Source organism: Nomascus leucogenys, chromosome 22a (genome assembly GCF_006542625.1).
Source record: "Nomascus leucogenys isolate Asia chromosome 22a, Asia_NLE_v1, whole genome shotgun sequence".
NCBI lineage: Eukaryota > Metazoa > Chordata > Mammalia > Primates > Hylobatidae > Nomascus > Nomascus leucogenys.
The window spans coordinates 43893166-43916067 of record NC_044402.1 but is presented as its reverse complement, the minus strand read 5'-3'; the positions used below and the strand labels follow the sequence as shown (position 1 = coordinate 43916067).

Here is a 22902-nt window from a genome sequence, read left to right as displayed (position 1 = left end):
TTAGGTATAAACTTGAACTCTAATGCTGAGATAAAAGAAACATCTCACTACACTTGTGTGTATCATCAGATTGTTTAAAATATATAAAGAAGTGGCAGGGCATCGTGGCTCACACCTGTAATCCCAGCACTTTGGGAGGCCGAGGTGGGCAGATCACGAGGTCAGAAGATCGAGACCATCCTGGCTAACAGGTGAAACCCCATCTCCACTAAAAATACAAAAAATATTAGCCAGGCATGGTGGTGGGCACCTGTAGTCCCAGCTACTCGGGAGGCTGAGGCAGGAGAATGGCATGAACCCAGAAGGCAGAGCTTACAGTGAGCCAAGATCACACCACTGCACTCCAGCCTGGGTGACAGACCAAGACTATGTCTCAAAAAAAAAAAAAAAAAAAAAAGTATGTGTGTGTATATATATATAGAAGTAACAAATGTGCAAAGGCAAATTGACACCCAAAACAGTGGAATAATTAACATAACATTTTTGGGAATGAGTAAGTGAAGCAGGTAAGAATATTTTAATATTATAATTAACAAACTTGATATAGCAGCCATATATCGTTTAGTAAGGAAAAATTATTTCTTTATAGAATGTAGTATACATTATTGTTGAATAAGTATAAAAAATTTTGTAAATGAATGGAATCTTAAATTTTATGGAATTGTCATGATGGAAACTATATTCTTAACTGTAATCAATAATGAATATATAATTTTTAAAAGCTCATGCATGTGTCAGTTAAAGACACAAGAGGAAATAAAATAGATATCAGTGATAAAAAGTTTGGAAAAGAAACAAACCTGGCAGATATTGTAGATAATATGATTGCCTACATAGAAAATCCAAAATAATATAAAGAAATATCAGGAAAAGTGAGAGTTCAGTAAGTTTGCTGAATTTATGGTCAGTCAGTTTTGAGGAATTACTTGAATTTCTATAAAATCATAAAATAATTACCATTACACACCTAGACAAATTTTATTTGCAATATTAACAAAAATGTAAAGTTCTCTGGAATAACTGCAGTACTTTTATGGAAAAAATTACAAAACTTATTCAAGAGAATTAAGGACAATCAAATAAATGGATTGACTCACTACTGTCGTGGATAGTATGACTCAGTATCTTAAAGCAGTAGTTCTCAATCAGGGGTGATTTCGACTCTTGGGACATTTGGCATTGTCTGAAGACATTTTTGTCATCACACAGAGAGGAAGGTTGTTTATTAGTGTCTATTAATTAGAAATCAGGGTGCTGCTAAGCATCCTACAGTGCACAGGACAGCCCCCCCATAACAAAAAGAATTAGCCCAAAATATCAGTAATGCTGCTGTTGAGATACCCTCTTTTAAAGTTGACATTCTCCTCAAATTAGTCTGTAATTTTAACAAAATTCCAAAAAATGCCAAGTGTTTTTACTCGTGTGGATTGCAGCAATCTGGTTTTAAAATTCATATGGAAATGAAGGATGAAAGGATAAGCAAGATAATTTTTAAGATGAAAAATAGTGAAGAAACTAGTTCTGTTAGCTGTCAAGACATACTGTATTGCTATAGTAATTAATGCAGGTTGAATTGGCCAGAAGATAGGCAATTAAACAGAAACTGAGAATCTAGAAATTTTTTAAGTGGGTTAGATGTGGATCATAATGATTTTATTATTGCTGACCTACTCCCCCAAAATAATCATTAACTGTTGGGCTTGGTGCAGTGGCTCACACCTGTTATCCCAGCACTTTGGGAGGCCAAGGTGGGCAGATCATGAGGTCAGGAGTTCGAGACCAGCCTGACCAACATGGTGAAACCCCGTCTATACTAACAATACAAAAATTAGCTGAGTGTAGTGGCACACGCCTGTAATCCCAGCTACTCAGGAGGCTGAGGCAGGAGAATCGCTGGAATCCTGGGGGTGGAGGTTGCAGTGAGCAGAGATCGCACCGTTGCACTCAAGCCTGGGTGACAAGAGTGAGACTCTGTCTCAAAGAAAGAAAAAAAAAGTTAAAAGTTGACTCAGCATTTCTCCCTTTTAGCTTTCTTTGCAACCTCCCAAACTTATGGCTCCACTTTGCCTTAAATAAAGTTCCCTGGCAAATAATAAGTAGTAGCGTTTAGAAGTTTTCACACTTCCTAGGAAAGTACAATGTCCAGAACCGTAGGAATTTCTAATAAATAAAATTTTAAATAAAATATAAAAAGCAAAAAGTCTTCGAAAGTTCTCTTACTGAATTTTTAATACTACTGCAAGAGATTATGGTACCTATGAATGCACTATTTCCAAGTGTAGACTATAGTATAAGCTTTAGAAAATAATAGGGAGAAAAGAAAAATGAGATGTCCCTATTAATTAGGAAGTTTTGAGGAAGTCTGGTAACTATGACAAATCCTGAGTATTCTGTTTTGATCTCCAAAGGTTGGGAATCTGCCTGTAACAATAAGGAACTGGTGAAAAACACTGGCTATCTTTATGCTCAGAATGAAAACACCAAACTTTCCAAAACAACTGAAAAAACAAGACTTTATTATAGTATCTGCCCTAATTAAACTGAAATGCACTGTGGATTTCATTTACACATTCTCAGTATTTTGCACAGTCGGTACTAAAAATGGAATGAAACTTGCAGCTCACGTGAAGTAGATCTTTTAAAATTCAGGCATCCTCCATAAATAATTAAATTGCATTTTCTCTACTAGACTATCTTGCTAAAATGATGATCACAGAAGTTCAAATGGTAATTTTTAATGCTTACCACATTAATAAAAAATTTCCTAGACCTACCTCATTCAGCAGGAGACCTATTTCTAGCTTGTCTACCATCAGTCCACTCTAAAGCTGAATGGTGATGCCTTTAGATAATCCATATTCTGTTCTTTGCATAAAAATGAATAACAGAATCTTAACTAGGTAAAGCAATGGGGTTTTAGCCTGAATTTTAGAAATAAGCTTTCTTTATCATTAAGTGTATTTTTTCAGGGAATAATCTTTTTTTTTTTTTGAGATGGAGTCTGGCTCTGTCGCCCGGGCTGGAGTGCAGTGGCACAATCTCGGCTCACTGCAAGCTCCACCTCCCGGGTTCACGCCATTCTCCTGCCTCAGCCTCTCCAAGTAGCTGGGACTACAGGCACCCACCACCACGCCCGGCTAATTTTTTGTATTTTTAGTAGAGACGGGGTTTCACCGTGGTCTCGATCTCCTGACCTTGTGATCCACCCGCCTCGGCCTCCCAAAGTGCTGGGATTACAAGCGTGAGCCACCACGCCCGGCCCAGGGAATAATCTTAAATAATATAGCCATTTTGTTTTAGTTTTATCTTTTCCAATTTGAAACTTTGATACCTAAAGTCTTTTATAAAAGAAGTTGATTAACTCGACAAAAGTTGAGTTAAGTAAAAGAAATTCTAGTATTTGATAGAACTAGAGAAATTATAGTTAACAGTAATTTATTGGATGTTTCAAAATAGCTAGAAGAGAATTGTAATGTTCCCACCACAGAGGATAAATGCTCAAAGTGATGGATATCCCAGTTACCCTGATTTGATCATTCTGCATTGTATTCTAGTATCAAAATAGCACATGTGCCCCCAGTATATGTACAACTCTGACATGCGAATTTAATTTTTTAATTCAGAAAGCCTTATTTTGAAAATACAAAAGTATTGCAGTGATGAAATATCAATTACTGTAATCTTTTGCCACAAATGCATACAAAAGAAGGTTTGAGAACAGGGCAATTTAAAAAATACGGTATTTACTAGATACTGTAGAGTTTCTAACCATAACTGGACTAAGAGTATTTTGTCTGTAAATCAGAATATACATGCAGTTGAGACATATATGTAATGAAATATAACCAAAAGTATATAAATACAAGCATTTTATTATATATGCGTATATGCAATATTTATTATTGGCTAAATATTTGTTACATATACAGTTATATACACATATATAATAAAATACTTTTGCAGCAGAGTAGACAAATGCCTTTATTTTGGCCAGAGACAAAATTAGTGGCATAGCTAAGACCAGGACCCCGGGCTCCCCTAGGGGATCCTCCAGGTCTCTGTATTGGACCCAGATGTGTGCATTTATTTTCCCAGTCACATAATTAATACTCATGGTATTCAATAGGCTGTGTGCTTTCAGAAGGCAGAGACTGTCTTTTTTACTCTGTGTCCTCAATTCCCAGGACAATGTCTATTCGATAAAAGGTGAGCGCTAAGTGTTTTTTTGTCATTTTTTTTTTTGTATTTTTTGAGACAGGGTCCCACTTTGTCACCCAGGCTGGAGTGCAGTGGTGCAAACATGGCTCACTGCAGCCTCTACCTCCCAGGCTCAAGGGATCCTGCCACCTCAGCCTCCCATGTAGCTGGGACTACAGGTGTGCACCATCACACCCAGCTAATTTTTGTATTTTTTGTAGAGACGGGGCCTCACTATGTTGCCCAGGCTGGTTTCGAACTCCAGAGCTCAAGCAATCTGCCCACCCCAGTCTCCTAAAGTGTTGGAATTACAGGCATGAGCCACTGTGCCCGGCCTGTGTTTGTTGCCTGAACTACTAGGAGCAGCGTTTGACAGACCACTTTCACACTCATTAGTCTATGTATTACTTATAAGGGTGTAGTATGTATTTGGTTTTGAATCTGTGGGATTCATTTTCCATTTACAAAGTTAACAAGGAAAGAAATACCCAGTAATCATAAAACAACTTTAAAAAATAATGATAAATTAATATTCTGCAAAATGAATATCTAAATCCAGTGTTACTATTTTTATTTGTAATGAATAATCATTTAGATATTATTCTAAGACAATTTTAGAAGGGAAGTTACCTTCTTGATCTTTCCCCTTTCTTTGTAATCATTTAGATCAGTAATTGGCAAACGGGTCAGGAATTGATAACCTCTTGCTTTGGGCGAAATCCAGACCACTAGTCTATTTTTGCATGACAGTGAGCTAAGAATGTTTTCTTTACATTTTTAAAAGGTTGAAAAATAAAAAGAAGAATATTTCATGGCATATAAAACTTGTATGAAATTCAGATTTCATGTCCATAAATTTTTATTGCAACCCAGCCATGCCTATCTGTGTCTGTGGCTGCTTTCACACTTTGGTGGCAGAGTTGAGTAGTTGCTGTGAGAAGCTGCATGGCCTGCTGAGCTAAGATAGCTTACTGTATGGTCCTTTACACAAAATGTTTACCCATCCCTGATTTAGATTCATAGTAGTCTCTGTGCTCTCAAAATACTGAAAATGTTAAGTATTCTGTTAAGCTCTATGTTGTTGGTTTCAAATTGAGATAAGAGATCAGAGTTAATTTTGCCTGTATGTTAATCAGAATAATTTTAATGGTTTTGGTTGTTGTTCTTTAGGCCTAGTGACACAATAGTCCTTTCCCAAAAGGAGCACCTGCCAGTCACTCAGATTGTGATGACAGACACAGGCCGACCACATTCTGAAGCAGCTTATACACTGGGGCCACTGCTCTGCCGCGGAGACAGTAAGTAGTGGCAGGAAAAAGCTTTCTTTTCATAATAACTTTTTGGTTATAAAGGAGTAGACAATGCCCTAATTCTTGCCTGAAAGAAAATAGTGGCAGTACTAGGACCGGGCGAATATCGGGAAAACACACATACCGTAAAGGCACAGTCAGTGCTGAAGATCTGTGTTTCCTTACTGAAGCATTAGCTTATAGAAAATGAATCATCTTTGTTTTAACTTATTACTTGCTTGGCTGGATTTATTATCAATTTATTGTATTTCTTCCAGAACAATCATGAGATGAAGTATTTTCTGAATGCTAAGGGATGTTTATTCATTGCCCTTATACTCTTCAGACAACTATAGTGGTAGGAAATTATTGGATCACACTCTCTATTTTCTGACCTCTGTACATACTGTTTTACATTACATGGCACTGAGTGTGTATTAATCTCTTTCCTGCAGCATTTTCATTCATGGGTGGCTTCCATGGTCAAGTCCTCCCTCCCCCACCTCAGTGGCGCTATAGGCCCAGGGTTCTTTCACGCCTGTGAGGATCTACCTACTGCCTAGCACGGGAACCACAACTAAGCTAGTAAAAATCTTTCCCTGAGAAAAATTGTAATAGTGTTTCTTATCCACTAGCATCATACATTGCCATGGAGAAGTCTGAGACTAAATGTATTTTTATTTCCTGTTCTACCTCAATGTGTGGAGGCTACTTCTGAGAGAGGTGGTTCAACAGGGAACCTGAGCATCTCTGTACATTCCTGCCGAGTGTGCCAGATGGCGTGGTGTCTCCATCCCCTAATACCAAGCAGTTTCTGTACCCAGTCGTGTAGGCAGCTAAGTAGTTCAAAGAGAACACAACATCACTATCAATGCATAGTCACTCCCCAGAGGGGAGGGAGACTGGCTTGTCTCCTGCTTGATGAAGGAGTCCCGGACCTTGTCTGGGGGCTCCTCATCTGAGATGCAGACCTACCCACTGTGTGTGTAGCATCCACCTGGGCCTATGGATCGTGTCGCCCTGTGAAATTTGGAGATAAGGGGAACCAATGCAATTATCCTGATACTCATGCTGCATGCTGTGCTGTGAGCAGTAAAGTTCTTTAACTCTGACCCGGAAATTTTGTGTTTTCTGTCAGCATCCATTAATCTGTGGCAAGCTAAATTGTTAGCTTGCAAGTAGGGTGAAATCTCAGACTCTTCACAGCTCTTGACACATGTTATCCTTCAATTTCAAAAACTTATCCAGAATATGCCTTAGCGTTAATTATTCTGTTAATTTTTTCTAAAATGAAATATGCTTATTTTGACCGAAATATTCTGTTCTCTTTTAAGAAAAAATGGTTTTTATTATGCTTTGAATACTTTGTTTCATTTGTTGGATTCTCTGCATCTGGGACTGTTGAGTTGTTTCTTTTGACCCCCATACATTTTTTCTGGTTCTTCCAATGGCTTTAATCTCTTTGTCCTTCTCCTATGCATTCAATATGATTATTCTAAGCTTTTCCCAATGTCAGTAATTTGTTATCAGCTGTGTTCTCCATTTCTAGATATTTCCGATTTATCTGTTACCTCTGTGATTTTGTTTGGGTCTTTGATTTTTTTTCCTTAAAAATCATCTTTTTTGTTTAAATTATCTCATATTTTAGCTCTTATTTTACTGAATTGGTTTTTATATTATTCCCATAGTGTGAAACTCTTATGAAATTTTTCTTTCCTTGTGTTCTTTCTTAATTTCCTTCCTCCCTCCCATTCAGATGGCTCCTTCCTTCCTCCCTCCCTCCCTTCTTCTTTCCCTCCCTCCCTTCCTCCCATTCAGTCTGGCTTTTATACTTCTTCCTTCCTTTCCTTCCTTCCTTCCTTCCCCACTCCCTCCCTCTCTTTCTTTCTTTCTTTTTTTCTTTCTTTCCTGTCTTCTTTCTTTGTTAGTATATTTGCACTGTTTCCGTGCTTTTTACAACATTGTCTATACTTGTAGTGTAAGTCTACACTACAGGTCTGTCTGGCAGGTCTGTCCAGACATTTAATTCATTTATATGGAATGGAGTTGAATTCTTCTCGACATTCATCTCTTCACAATCAGATACATACTTCTTGTCCTTTCTGAGCTATAATAGCAGGACTAGAGTTGGTCATCCTATCAATATTTTTTCCCATAATCTAAGATCTCAAGGGAGGGATCTGTTGAATTGTATCTGATTTACTGGCCATTCTCTGTGCTGTTTTATCTTCAAGAATTATTAAATGTCCTGTGCCAGGCATCACACTGAAACATGGAGGGCATATCTGCAGGCTTCAGATGCCTCCCACAGTTCAGTAATAACCCCTGAAAATTTGTAGCTTTTTCCCCTGCCTATTGATACTCTGACATTAAACACTGGTTTGTAGGCACTCTGTACTTCTAAAAAACATTTTCTAGATTATTTGCTCTCTGAAAATTTACCTCAGCCCTTCATTTCTCTCCAAATGCGGCTGTATTTGTGAGACTCTTCAGGATATGTCATTCACCTTCAGTTTATATCCTACCTTCAGCAAGACTTCTGAAAGTATGGAAAAGAGCAAGTGTGATATTTGAAATATTCCCTTCTCTTTTTGGGAGACTGAGATGGGAGGATTGCTTGAGCCTAGGAGTTCAAGACAAGCCCGGACAAGATGGTGAGACCCCGTCTCTTACAAAAAAACTAAAAATTAGCTGGCCATGGTGGCCTGTAGTCCCAGCAACTAGGAAGGCTTAGGTGAGATGATCTCTTGAGCCCAGGAATGTGAGGTGGCAGTGAACTATGATCATGCCACCGCACTCCAACCTGGGTGACAAAGTGAGACCTCATCTCTAAAATAAATAAATTAATTAATTAATGAAGAAAGAAAAATAAAATATTCCCTTCTGTAAAACTTGCAGCTTCCTCTTCCTTTCTCTTTTCCTTTCCTTATCTTCATCTCTATTTTCTTTAACATAACATGTATTGATTCTTTTCCCTTCTTTTGGGGCAGCTGGGACTAGGGGATCTGCAGGGATAGGGTCAAGGAATGACCACTGGGTTAGAAGCTTGGTTCCACACTGGGGAATGAGCAAATACGTAAATACAGTGAGGAGAGTAGGAGTGACCTTCTCACTGAGGAAAGAGTTATACATGTGGGAAGGAGGAAGACTTAATGAACCCTGCGGTGCTGGGTTAAAAACGGAGGTATCCACATGAACTGATGGATTTTAATATACATAATAACTAAAGAATACACATAGAAGAGGGAGACTGTGTGTATGTGTGTGTGTGTGTGTGTGTGTGTGTGTATGTGTGTGATACAAATACACATATTTCCTAGCTGACTACTGAGAGGGCTAGAAGCAATGACAGCCTAGTAAATAGCCTGCAGATCTGGGCTTCTAAACACCATTTTCTATCATTCTCTGCTAAAAAAGAAACCACGACTCCTTGAAGAAATAGCTGATTCCAGAAATGTGGCAGAGAAAATTTAAGATGAGCCTGGATCATTTTGTTATGACAAAAGGTGGAAAAAAAGCTGAAAAAGGCATGGGTGTCAGCTTAAAGGAGCTGCCACATTTGAGACAACTTAAACATCAAAATAAGTTACAGAGTATAAACCATTGAATAGAATACAAATACAAGAGTGATGTGAATAAACAAATGGATACACAAATAAATTAGTAAAAGATCAAGAGAAAAGCTATTGTTTTGTTTTTTTGTTTGTTTGTTTGTTTTTGAGATGGAGTGTTGCTCTGTTGCGCAGGCTGGAGTGCAGTGGCGCGATCTCAGCTCACTGCAAGCTCTTCCGGGTTCACGCCATTCTCCTGCCTCAGCCTCCCGAGTAGCTGGGACTACAGACACCCACCGCAAATTTTTTGTATTTTTAGTAGATACGGGGTTTCACGGTGTTAGCCAGGATGGTCTGGATCTCCTGGCCTCGTGATCTACCCGCCTTGGCCTCCCAAAGTGCTGGGGTTACCAGCGTGAGCCACCGCGCCTAGCCGAGAAAAGCTATTTCTAATGGAGGCATGTCAACCAATTAATGTGGAAGGAATGATAGAGCTTAGAAAATCACCATTGGCAGCCATCAGAATAAAAATTCAAGCAGGAGCCATCAATATATTGTAAAACCATTGGATGAAAAAATTTTAAACTGGGTAAAGTTGTGTTTCTGTAACCTTAAAGTGTCAAAAATACATGAATTACAAAGAGAAAAATAATAACTTCATGTTGGAGAAACTCGACAAATGCCACTTTACAAGGCAGTTGAAACTAACAGGACCAGTGATGGGCTGATCAGCATTGCTGCCTACTGCTGCGACACACTGAGGAGAACACAGTGGCCCTCCTGCAGCATTTCTGACAAAAATGCACCACATGAATCCAATCATGAGTATGTCAGACAAATCCAAGTTCAGGAACATTCTGCAAGTCAACTGAAAAATACCAGATAGTCAAAAGAACACACAAAAAAAGACTGACACATTGTACCAGAATGAAGGACACTAAAGAGGCCTGAGGAATACATGTGATGTGCAGTTCTGGGAGGGGTTTTGGACAGAAGGGAACAAATAAGCTTCTTCTTCTTCTTGGTTGTTCTTGCCATGAAAGGAATTAAGACAGTGTGTGTGTGTGTGTGTGTGTGTGTGTGTGTGGTGTGTGTGTGTGTGTGTGAAAGAAAGCAAGAGTCTGTGTTCTGGCTTCTGGAGTCATTTATCCAACTACCTCCTTCAAATCCCCACTTGGATGCCTAATAGATACCTCAAATGAAACATGTCCCAAACTGAGCTGCTGCTCAAACCTGCTTCTTCAGAATTATTTTCCCTCCCAGTTGGACCAAAAACCCCAAAGTCACCTGAGACTCCACCCTTCTTCTCACATCTTACCGAGTTCTTCAGTAAGTTCTGTTGGTCATACCTTTGAGGTGATTCTGAACTTGACCCTGTCCCTATTGTGTTGCTGCGCGATCTCCTAACTGGTCTCATTGCTTTTGCTTTGCTTTTGTTTGGCCTTCTCTGAACACAGAATTCTAATCCTCAACATAATCACCACTTAGCTCTTGATTTCATCAGTATATGACATGGATGCTCAGAACCCCCAGCAAAGGCTTATATAGATTCTATTAATGTATTTAGCAGTCATAATCCTGTAAGTATCAAATGTAACTGTTATTTTTGTTTCATGACTTTTTTCCTTTTGTCGTTTTCTCTATTGTAAACAGAGTCATTTTGGAATTCAGCTTCCTTCAACACTGAGACTTCATACCTTCATTTCCCTGCTTTCCACGGAGAACTCACTGCTGACGTGTGTTTCTTTTTTAAGACCACAGTTTCCTCCGGGGTGTTTATGGAGAACCTGGGGATCACAGACTTCATCAGGATTGAGCTGCGGGGTAAGCTGGCCACTCTGGATAAGTCACAGGGTACCCATTATTTAGCAATAAAAGCTTTAACTCAACAAAATGTTAGTACTTCATTCTTACTTTGTGATTCTATTTCATTATAAAACACTAAACTTCTATGATTTTAGGTAATTTTTTTTTTTTTTTTTTTGAGAGAGAGAGACAGGATTTTGCTGTGTCACCCACGCTGGAGTGCAGTGGCACTATCTTGGCTCACTGCAACGTCAGCCTCCTGGGTTCAAGCAATTCTGCCTCAGTCTCCTGAGTGGCTGGGACTATAGGCGCGCACCACCATGCCCAGCTAATTTTTGTATTTTTGGTAGAGATGGGGTTTTGCCATGTTGACCAGGCTGATCTTCAACACCTGGCCTCACGTGATCCGCCTGCCTCGGGTTCCCAAAGTGCTGGGATTACAGGTGTGAACTGCCACGCCCAGCCAGTAATCATTTTTAAGAGAAAATAAAACAATGAAGCATGTAATAATACATTAAAATGTCATGCCTTCCCTAGAGTACAGGACAGCAGAACCAGAGCTTTAAACCAAACTCAAACTCATCACGTTGTTTACTGAATTCCAAAAATATTTGACCAGACATACTGTTTTTCATGTACCCAAAGCTTAATTTCTGACTGTCAAAATTTACATTCAGTGTTTATAGAATTAGATGAGACTTTGAGCCATTTGTAAATAAAATTACTGAAACCTCAAAAACAAATACTATTTGGTATTCTAGCTATGGGTACATAGCTGTGGGTATTCCAGCTATGGGTACCTATCTCTACTATTTAGGACTTGCCAAGGTTGAATTGTGAACTCTGAAGATAAATATGTTAAAATCCATTTTGTTTTATGTTTTCCTCCAGCATACAGATTTGTTCTGCCCCCCTGCCCCTTCCTCAACTCAGTCACGTTTTTCTGTATCACCGTCATTGTCTCCTTCCATCCTGAGCATGCCTTCATGTTTTCCTGTGTCTGCACAAGACTCAGTTTTCTGTGAATTTGCTTGAGCAACATTCATATCTGATATTTCTAGCTCCCACAGAAGTGACCTTTTCCTTTGATGTGGGGAATGGACCTCGTGAGGTCACGGTGCAGTCACCCACTCCCTTTAATGACAGTCAGTGGCACCACGTGAGGGCAGAGAGAAATGTTAAAGGAGCATCTCTTCAAGTTGATCAGCTTCCTCGGAAGATGCAGCCTGCCCCTGCCGATGGGCACGTTCGTTTACAGCTCAACAGCCAGCTCTTCATTGGTGAGTGCTGGTGGTTTATAACTGAATTTAGTGTGAGTCCAGAGAGGGACCAAAATAAAATAAGAACTGTAACGTACTGAGAGCAACAGTTGCCAACAACAACTACTGCTGTTGGTACTGTTTGCTGATAACCTGGTAGGTTCCAGGAGCTTGCTTTGTGCTTCTTACTTGACATTTTTTTTTTTGTTTCTGTTTTTGTTTTCAGACAGAGTCGCACTGTGTTGCCCAGGCTAGAGTGCAGTGGCGCAATCTCAGCCCACTGAAACCTCCACCTGCCAGGTTCAAGTGATTCTCCTGCCTCAGCCTCCTGAGTAGCTGGGATTACAGGCGCAGGTGCCACCACGCCTGGCTAATTTTTGTATTTTTAGTAGAGACGGGGTTTCACCATGTTGGCCAGGGATGGTCACGATCTCTTGACCTCATGATCCACCCATCTCAGCCTCCCAAAGTGCTGGGATTACAGGCGCGAGCCACCGGGCCCTGCAGTATCTCAGTGTTTAGGTATCAATGTTTAGGTATTGTCATCTATTTACAGATGAGATAGCCAAGCCTCAGAGAGGTGGAGTAACCAGCTAATGAGAGGGATCCCAGGATAGCCGACCCCCAAACTTGAACGATTCATATTGCAGAGGATTGGCATATGTGACAGCTTTATTTTATCAACACTATTAGTGTGATCATTAGACATTTTTATCCATTTCTTCAGTTTCACTTCTCAGTGGAGTTAAGAGAGCTTGTAATTGGGACAGAAGTCCTCCAGGGTCCATTCAAAACCAGATCACAGGATACCCGCTGAGTGGAAGCAGCTCTGCGCACCTCCCCGGGGCCAGGCTTCCAGGAGCCCACTCCCCATTTTCCTCGCTGCTGTTCCCACTTCTGGGGCTCTCTCATCATAGGCTCCTTGTTTATTACCCGGTCTGGCTCATCTGTTCTTGCACTCAATTTATTTAAAGGTGATAGCTCTGGAAGTCTTTCCTTTAGTTTGCTTACTTACTGTTTTATCACTGTTGCTTATTTTTCCCCTTGGGAAAAATATATTTTGCTATATTGCTTTTGAAACTATTCTAACTTAGGAGCTACACAGATTAAAGCTCTCACTTGTTCATTTCTTATGCGTTTTAAAGTGAATAAGGATGCAATCTAATTAGAACTGGACTAAATCACAAATTATCATCCAACCTAATTTACAGGGGAGGGTAGATACAACCTCCAGGTACTAAAGGCTGCACGTGAACCCATGTACGTATGTGGATGTGGATGGGGTGTTATACCATGACTTCCTAAAACCTAGCTTCAAGCATGGTTAGCTCTTCTATTAAGGTGCAGTGAGGCTTTTTCAAAGGACATGAAACCATCAAACTACTGGAAAGGAGGAATACACGGAGGGGTCAGACCAAGAACTTGATTTTCTCACTTGTAATCTTGGATATGGTTTAAGGGAATCCCTAGAAACACAATTAGCATAAAATTCACCTAGAATCAGCATTCATTGTGGTGGATGAATCACTGGCTTCAGAATCACCCACAAAGCTGATTGACAGTTCAGATTTGAGGCCCCCACCTTAGGCCTACGAATTGGAATCTCTGGGAAGAGGCTAAAATCTCTGCATTTTCCAGAAACTCTAGGTAATTTCCATGCTCCTAACATTGAGAATTGCTGCCTTCATAATAGTGTTTGTCACTACACAAGTGTCGTAAACCTCTCTAAATGCTTTCTTCAGCATTCAAGTTTGACATGACAAAATATGCATGCATGCAGTATTCAATAACTGTTTAGCACTGTATCCTCTGAGAGGAGGAGATCCTGGGGTATGGTGTCACCCCTTCCAACTTCCCCTCCTTTGCTTCTCCATTTCCTTTCACACTTTATTTTTAGAGTCCATCCAAGTAAGAAATTTATCCATATATATTTTTATTATTGTGAAAAATTTGAAACTTCATACCTAACCATTATAATGCACATTCTTATTCATAAAGAAATTAAAATAATGTTTGATGAATGCACATTCTTATTCATAAAGTAAAATAGTGTTTGATGTGGTTTATATTATGTATTTTGTTCTTTGTAAAGGAACTAAAGTGAAATTCTTTCTTACCTGAAGTTAAGGAAATGTTTTTAGAAGGACTATTTGCCAGACTCACCATGTTTGAAAGTTACGTAAATAAATGTTTTATTCAATGTCATTTAAAACTTCATATCTCATAACAGTTATATTTTCAAAATTGTGTATGTTCACACAATTTTTTGACACATTGTGATTATTGCCCACTTTCCATAAGGCCTGAGTTTGACATGGACATAAAATCCTGAATAAAATACCAAGGAACACATTTCTATTTGCAGTGTTTCCGTTGTAGGTGGAACGGCCACCAGACAGAGAGGCTTTCTAGGATGCATTCGGTCTCTGCAGTTGAACGGGGTGGCCCTGGATCTGGAAGAAAGAGCCACAGTGACGCCAGGAGTGGAGCCAGGGTGTGCAGGACACTGCAGCACCTATGGACACTTGTGTCACAATGGAGGGAGATGCAGAGAGAAACGCAGAGGGGTCACCTGTGACTGTGCCTTCTCAGCATATGATGGGCCGTTCTGCTCCAATGGTAAGTGTGACCAAGGAGCAGGTTACAGGGAAAGTACATGAAACTTAAATAATACGAAGAATGCTTCTGGCATTTGATATTATAAAGAAAGGATAAGATTGAATTATTTGAAATGGAATAATTTCTGTACCAAATTCCTCTATTGAATTTAGAAGGGATATGACTGTTTTTGAAAACTTAAGGCTATCAGTCCTCTCTGGGTTTCTTACTTAGAAGATCTCTGGGTTACCCCTAGCATCTGTTCAGTGCTAATCCTCTCGAAATAATTTGGTTTTCAAAACTGTCCTTGTGCTGTTCTAATTTTAACATCAGTTAAAGCATCATTGTTATTTTTTTTTTAATTTTTAGAGACAACTTATTGCTATTCAAGCCTCTCTGTTGCCCAGGCTGGACTTGAACTCCTAGACTTGAGCAACCCTCTTACCCATTGTCCCTTGTGACAATGACTTTAAATGATTCAAAAGGCCTTTATAGAAATGTCTTTTCTTATAAAATAAGCATACTAACTAGAAGGGGAAAATAATATTTAACTAAACATTGACAGTCATTAACAGGATCACTCAAACACTTTGCTCTATAATGTTTGACTCTTCTTAGAGGAGTGTAGTGGGGTATCACACAGCTTCTGCTCAGGTACAATCATGTCTTCAAAAGAAAAGGGCTGGGCATGCTGGCTCATGCCTGTAATCCCAGCACTTTGGGAGGCCAAGGCAGGCGGATCACGAGGTCAGGAATTCAAGACCAGCCTGGCCAACATGGTGAAACCTCATCTTTACTAAAAATACAAAAACTAGCCGGGCATCCCAGCTACTCAGGAGGCTGAGGCAGGAGAATTGCTTGAACCCGAGAGGCAGAGGTTGCAGTGAGTCGAGATCGCACCACTGCACTCCCTCCTGGGCGACAGAGTGAGACTCCGTCTTGGGGAAAAAAAAAAAAAAGAAAGAAAAGGAAAAAGGGACTGATTTTAGTATTAAGTACTCTGTACTGACTTATTCAATATATTTATAATACTTTTATGAAACCTCTTACAATATTGAGTCATCAGAGCTAAATGTAATTGTGTTTTTAAGTGTCTCTGGGCTGTTACACATATTTTTAGCAGCAAAACAGGCTTTAATCACTATAAAATTGTGTGACTTTCAAAAGAATTTTGAGGATTCATTATCTAGAAGTCATTTAAATTTTCAAAAGGTCTTGCATATGTCTTTTGTTAGTCCTGAAGATCTCTGTGCTAACAAATCTCATAGCTCTGGTGGAAATACAGAGCCCTTTTTATATCTGAAAGCCAACATCAGGAGTAACCACTCCTTCAAGAGCACAAGTGCTGATTTCTAAAGCATTCCCAATCCACATTTGCTAAGTGCAATTTGAATGTTATTTTATAACCCAAAATTTTCTTAAGGATAGACATTATATGGTAAGTAAATGGAAAATGGTCCTCCAGTGGCTGGGGCATATGTTATAGTTAGATTACTTGATTACTTAATCTAATAAGAATGATCTGGATTTTCAGTAAATTCTTTATAGTTTATGGAAATGGAAAGAGTGGAGTAGTATTCCAAGACAATGATCAAGAACATTTTATTTTTATTTACAGGTATATTTGGGGTGTGTGTGTATGTGTGTACTAAACACATTTTTTGGAATTAACTTGATATAAAATTAAAATATCAACCTTTCATGAAATGTTTTAAGAGAAGCTGAAAGCCCTTCAACTTTTCTCTCTCAGAATACTGTAGACACCACTTTGGATTAGCCTTAATATCCAAACAGTAAATTTGAGAAACATCTTTGGCATAAAAGAACATTTCTAAATTCTGACCTTGAAGGAGGGTTGGTCTTCCAATCACCTTTTCTCTAGTTACTTCAGGAGCTCTGTTTCATGCTTCCTGCAAAGCAAATCGATTTTTAAACAGGAGGTAAAATTGAAATAAAAAAACCTGGTACTCTGGCATTTCCAGGCTGGCCACATAAGGAGCTCTCTAAACCCGCTCTCATACGAAACAGGCGTAACTAGTAAAAATTATTATTTTAAAAAACAACTATTGAAAGTCTTTAGAAAATGTCTTAAGGAAATACATCAAATGAAGAAACATTTATTAATCAGTAATAACAGTGAGAGTTTGAGGCATTTAAGCCAAGACCCTCTCCCTGCACCTCCCCATCCCTAGCTCAGTATGACGGAAGCTCCACTCTATATGGATATAGCCAAGAAGCCAAAGGCTTCCTCTCTACCCAGGTCCTGTTCCAGAGATACTGCACTACCCCAAGATTGGGTGCCAGCATTTCTTATCCCCAGTTTTGTGGGACAGAAGCTCTGTCCACGCACAAACAGCTAAGAAGTCTGGGGTTTCCTTCCTACACCAACTCCTCATTCCAGGACATAAGGTCTTCAGGTGTGGCAGCTGGAAAATCCTGTGTCCCAATTGCCCTCACTCCAGCTTGCTTGTAAGAAACAGTTTCTCCACCAGGAGAGGCAAGGCAAGAAGTTACCTTTCCCACCCTGTGCCCTACTTGTAAGCAGAGGTTTTACTTCAAAGGAGCAGGCCACTCTCATTCCCCACAGCTTCAGAGCAGTGAGGCAAATTTAACCAAGAGGTAGAGGGGGGCCATGAAAATACACAGCTTGGTAGCCCTCCCCAAGTGAACTGATTTCTATTTGGAACAGAGCATGGATAAGTTTAAGCATAGTGGTATGAAGATATTGGCAGTAAGCAATTAAGAGAGTGTTGATAACTCCAAGAGAGTAATGAGTTAAGCCAGGGAAGTTTAACAGAGAAAAGAAAAAAGAATCAGCAAACTTGAAGCAAGATCAATAGAGATTATGTATCCTGAAGAATACAGAGAAATAATAATGAAAAAAATAAACGAGTATCAGAGTAATATCAGACATAACTAAGCACACCAACATATACGTAATTGAAAATACCAGGAGAGAGAGAAAGGATCAGAAAAAAATATTTGAAAAATAATGGTTGAAAACATCCCCAAATTAATAAAAATCATTAATCTAAGATACTGAAGCTCAGTGAAATACAGATGACACAAACAAGTTTATATCCAGACACATCTTATTAAAAACTTTGAAAGCCAAAGTCAAGAAGGAAATTTTAAAAGCAGTAAGAGAAAAATCATATATACAAGGAAACGCCAGGATCAGCAGCTAACTTCTAATCTGAAAGAATGGAGGCCACAGGACAGTGAGATAACATATTCAAAGAGATAAAAGAAAACCATTGTCATCAAGAAACTTACACCCAGCAAAACCATCTTTCACGTTCAGTAGCACAGGATGACTATAGTTAACAATAATTTATTGTATATTTCAAAATAACTAGAAGAGTGGAACTAGAATGTTCCTAACAAAAAGAAATGATAAATGTTTAAGGTGATGGATATCTCAGTTACCCTGATTTGATCATTACGCATTGTTTGGTTGTATCAAAATATTACCTCTACCCCATAAATATGTACAACTATTAGGTATTCATAAAAACTAAAAATTAAAAAAGTAAAATATATTCCTACTTACAAAAAGCAGAGAATTCACTGCTATTAGCCTGCATTAGAGGAAATAACAAAGAACGTTCCTTCAGGCTGAAGGGATATAACCCAGACAATAATCTGAATCTACACACAAAAAACAAATAGCACCAATAAAGGTAACAGCGCAGGTAATTATAAAAGAAGGTATAATGTCATATTTCTCACCCTTTTCAGTGCTTAACTATTTTAAAAAGCAATGTATAAGACTATAATAGAGAATATATAAATATATAATGTATATATTTTCATTGTCGGGCCTATAGAAATATATTACAAAAAAACAGCACAGAGGAGACAGATGGGAGCAAGGCTGTACTGAAATAAGGAATGACACCAAATGGTAACATGAGTCAGAGGAACAAAGAAAGAGAACTAGAAATGGTAAATAAGAGAGTTTATAGACAAAGTCTATAAATATTTACTTGCTCTTTTTTTCTTTTCTCAGATTTTTTAAAAAGAGAACAAATTATATAAAATAATAATGGGTTTCGTATGCATAAAAATAGTTCCAAAAGAGAAGAAATAGAGCTATGTAGAAATAACTTTTCTAAATCTCACTTGTATTAAGTTAGTGTAAACCTGAAGCAGATTATTGATAATATATATATAATGCAAGCTTAGAGCAATCACTAAAGAAAATAAAACAAAATATTGTTGTGAAGTATATTAAAAGGCCTATATACCAAAACCTAGTAGGATTTGTCCCAGGATTTCAGGAGTGGTTTCACAAATGAAAATCAGTCAACATATTACACAAGATTAATAGAATGAGGGGGAGAAAAACATGATTATCTTAATTGTTGCTGAAATAAAAACATTTAACAAACTCCAGTAACCTTTCATGATTGAAAAACAAAAACACTCAATAAACTAGGAATAGAATTTCTGTTTCTCAATATGATAAAGGCCATATATGAGAAACCTACAACTAACATCATACTCCATGGTGAAAGCTTCTTCTGTAAAATAAGAAACACGACAAGTATGCCCAGTTTTACCACCTCTATTTATCATAGTACTGGAAGTTCCAGCTAAAGTCATTAAGCAAGAAGAAGAAATAAAAGGCATCCAAATTTGAATAGAAGGGCTATCTCTCTCTCAGATTACATTATCTTCTATGTAGAAAACTCTTCAGAAAATAAAAGCTGTTAAGAGAAAATAAATAAATTCAGCAAAGTTGCAGGATCCAAAATTAACACGAAAAATTTGGTTATTATTTCTCTACACTAGCAATGAAAAATGTGAAAGTGAGATTAAGGAAACAATTCCATTTGCAATATCATCAAAAAGAATAAAAAAAACAGAAATAAACTTAACTGAGAAAGGGAAAGACTTAGACACTGAAAACTATAAAACGCTGTTGAAAGAGATTAAAGAAAGACCTAAATAGATGGAAAGACATTCCATATTCGTGAATTGGAAAACTTAATGTTATTAAAATGACAATACAACCCCAGCAGATTCAATTTAATTCTTATCAGAATCCCCAAAGCACTTTTTGTACAAATGGAAAAGCCCATATCAATATTTAAATAAAATTTGAAAAAGCCCAGAATGGGCAAAACAATTTTACAAAAGAACAAAGTTGGAGGATTCATCCTTCTTGACTTCAAAACTTACTATAAACTACATTATTCAAAAAAAGTGGCACTGAATGAGAATAAACCTATAAATCAATGGAATGGAACTGAGAGGCCAGAAATAAACCTTCATACATACGGTCAATTGATGTTTAACATAGTCTTTGTCAAGATTATTCAATAGGGAAGTAACAGTCTATTCAACATAAAGGTAGGAAAAGTGGATGTTCACATGCAAAGATTGAAGTTAGACCCTTACCAAAATTAACTCAAAATGAATCAAAGTTTTAAATCTAAAAGCTAAAACTATAAAATTTTTAGGAGAAGATACATAGGCAGATATTCATGATCTTGGATTTGGCAGTGGTTTTTTAAAGATCACCCCAAAGGCACAGGCAACAACAACAACAAAAATAGATTATTTGGACTTTATCAAAATTAACAACTTCTGTGTATCAAAGAACACCATCAAGAGAGTAAAAAGACAATCCACAGAATGTGATAAAATATTTGCAAATTATATATCTGATGGAGGTTCACTATCTAGAATATGTTAATAACTTCCAGAACTTAACAACAAAAACAGTCTAATTGGACAAAGGACTTGATGAGACATTTCTCCAAAAAGATATACAAAGAGTCAATAATCACATGGAAAGATGATACTCAACATCACTGGTTATTAAAGAAATGCAAATGAAAAGTATAACGAGCTGCCTCTTCAAACCTACTAGATTGACTATAAAAATAAATAAATAAATAAATAAATAAAAACAGAAAATAAGTTTTGGCAAGAACCTAGAGAAATTGGAACTGTCTTTTGTTACTGGTGGGAAAGTAAATGCCACAGCCACTGTAGAAATTGATTTAGAGTTAACTCAAAATAGTTAAACATAGAATTACCTTTGAACCCAGCAATTCCACTTCTATATATATAACCAAAACAATTGAAAACAAGAACTCAAGCTGATACTTGTATACAAATGTTCATAGTAGCACTAATCACAGTAGTGGAAATAATACAAGTGTCCATCAACACATGAATTGATTAAAAAATGTAGCATATACATGTAATGGTATATTGTTCAGCCGTTAAAAGGAATGAGGTTCTGATACATGATACAACATTGATTAACATAGAAGACATTATGCTAAGTGAAATAAGCCAGACCCAAGAGGGTAGATATTATATAACTCCATGTTTACTAGATATCAATAGACAAATTTGTAGAGACAAAGTAGATTCAAGAATACCAGCAGCTGAGATGAGGGGGCAATGGAGAGTTATTGCTTAATGAATACAGAGTTTAACTTTGGGATGATGAAAAATTTTGGTTATCAGAAGAGGTGATAATTGCACAACATTGTGAATTTAATTAATGCTACTGAATTTCACATTTTAAATGGTTAAGTGGCAAATTATATATTATATATATTTTACCCCAAAGTATAGTAAAATCAAGAAAGAAATTAAAATGTTACACTCCAAAATATCCACCAATACAAAATAATAAGTCAGAAGGAAAGTGAAAAGAAAACAAATGAAACATAGAAAAAGAAAACGAAAATGGCAGATGTAAATCTAACTGTATCAATAATAATATTAAATGTTCATCGATTGAGCAATCCAATCAAAAGACGTATTCTCAGAATGGATAACAAAAGAAATCTTAACTATATGCTGTCTAAGGGCATACAATTTAGATTGAAAGGGGTAATTTAGTTGAAAATAAAAGAAGGGAAAACGTACCATGCAAAGAGTAACCCTAGAGAGCCAAAGGGACTATACTAATACCAGAAAAAATAAACTCTAAAACAAAAGGTGCTACTAGAAATAGAGAAACTTTTATAATGATAAAAAGTTAATTCCCTCAAAAAGATATAACAATTGCAAACTTATATGCAGTTAATAATATAGCCCCAAATTACATAAAGAATACCTGACAGAACTGAAAAGAGAAATAGAAAAACCAGGAATAAAACCTGGAGGAGTCAATACTTCACTTTCAATAAAGGATAGAATAATTACTCAGAAGATTACCAAGAAAATGGAGTTGAAAAAAATAGAAATGCAATCATACTAACACACATCTGTAGAACACGCCTCTTAACAATAACAGAATGTATATTCTTCTCAAGTGTTCATGGAACATATTCTAGGTTAGACAACATGCTACCTGTAAATCAAGCCTCAACACATTTAAAAGGATTGAAATCATATGAAGGGTCTTTTTTAAACAAAATGGGATGAAATTAATAATATAAAGAAATTGTGGAATATCACAAATATGTGGAAATTAAACTATACACTCTGAAATCAAAAGGGAAATTAGAAAAGGCTTTCAGATAAATGAAAGTAAAAATACAACATTACTAAAACATATAGTAACACAGCTAAAGCAAGGTTTAGAGGGAATTTTAAAGCTGTAAACATCAATATTTAAAAAGAAAAATGGTTCCCAAATAAAAAACCTGACCTGCCACCTTAAGACACTGAAAAAAGAAGAGCAAACTAAATGTAATGTAAGGAGAAAGCAGGAAATAATAAATAAAACAGGAGAAATTTCTCAAATGGATAATATAAAAGTGACAGAAAAAATTAACCAAACCAAAAGTCAGCCCTTTAAAATTGTTAACAAAATTGGCAAACCTTTAGTACAACTGACCAAGAATAAAAGAGATGATTCAAATTGCTAGAATGACATATGAAAGAGTGATATTACTACCAACCTTACAGACATAACATGGATTGCAAGGGAATATAAACAACTGTATGTTGAAAAAAATTACATAACTTAGCTAAAATGGACAAATTCCTAGGATGACACTAACTACAAAATTAACACAAACTACTACTTCTCTTTCAAGAAGGAGGAGAAAATATAAATAGGCCTATAACAATAAAAGGAATGTCTTAATAATATTAAAATACCACACAAAGTAAAGCCCAGGTCCAGATGGTTTCAAATAATTGATGCTATCAACTATCAGAATATATCAACTATTTAAAAATCTATCAACTATTTAAATAAGAAGTATTAATTCTTCAAAACTC

At 37.2% G+C, this 22902-nt stretch overlaps 1 protein-coding gene across 1 annotated transcript in view; it reads left to right on the top strand.

Annotated features, from left to right (window-relative positions):
- Positions 1 to 22902, top strand: part of LOC100605972 (contactin-associated protein-like 3) — a 268405-nt gene that overhangs the window by 223733 nt on the left and 21770 nt on the right. The window contains 4 exon segments of the mRNA XM_004087052.3: positions 5368 to 5495; positions 10691 to 10861; positions 11905 to 12123; positions 14482 to 14721. Coding sequence (XP_004087100.2) covers positions 5368 to 5495; positions 10691 to 10861; positions 11905 to 12123; positions 14482 to 14721 — 758 coding nt within the window.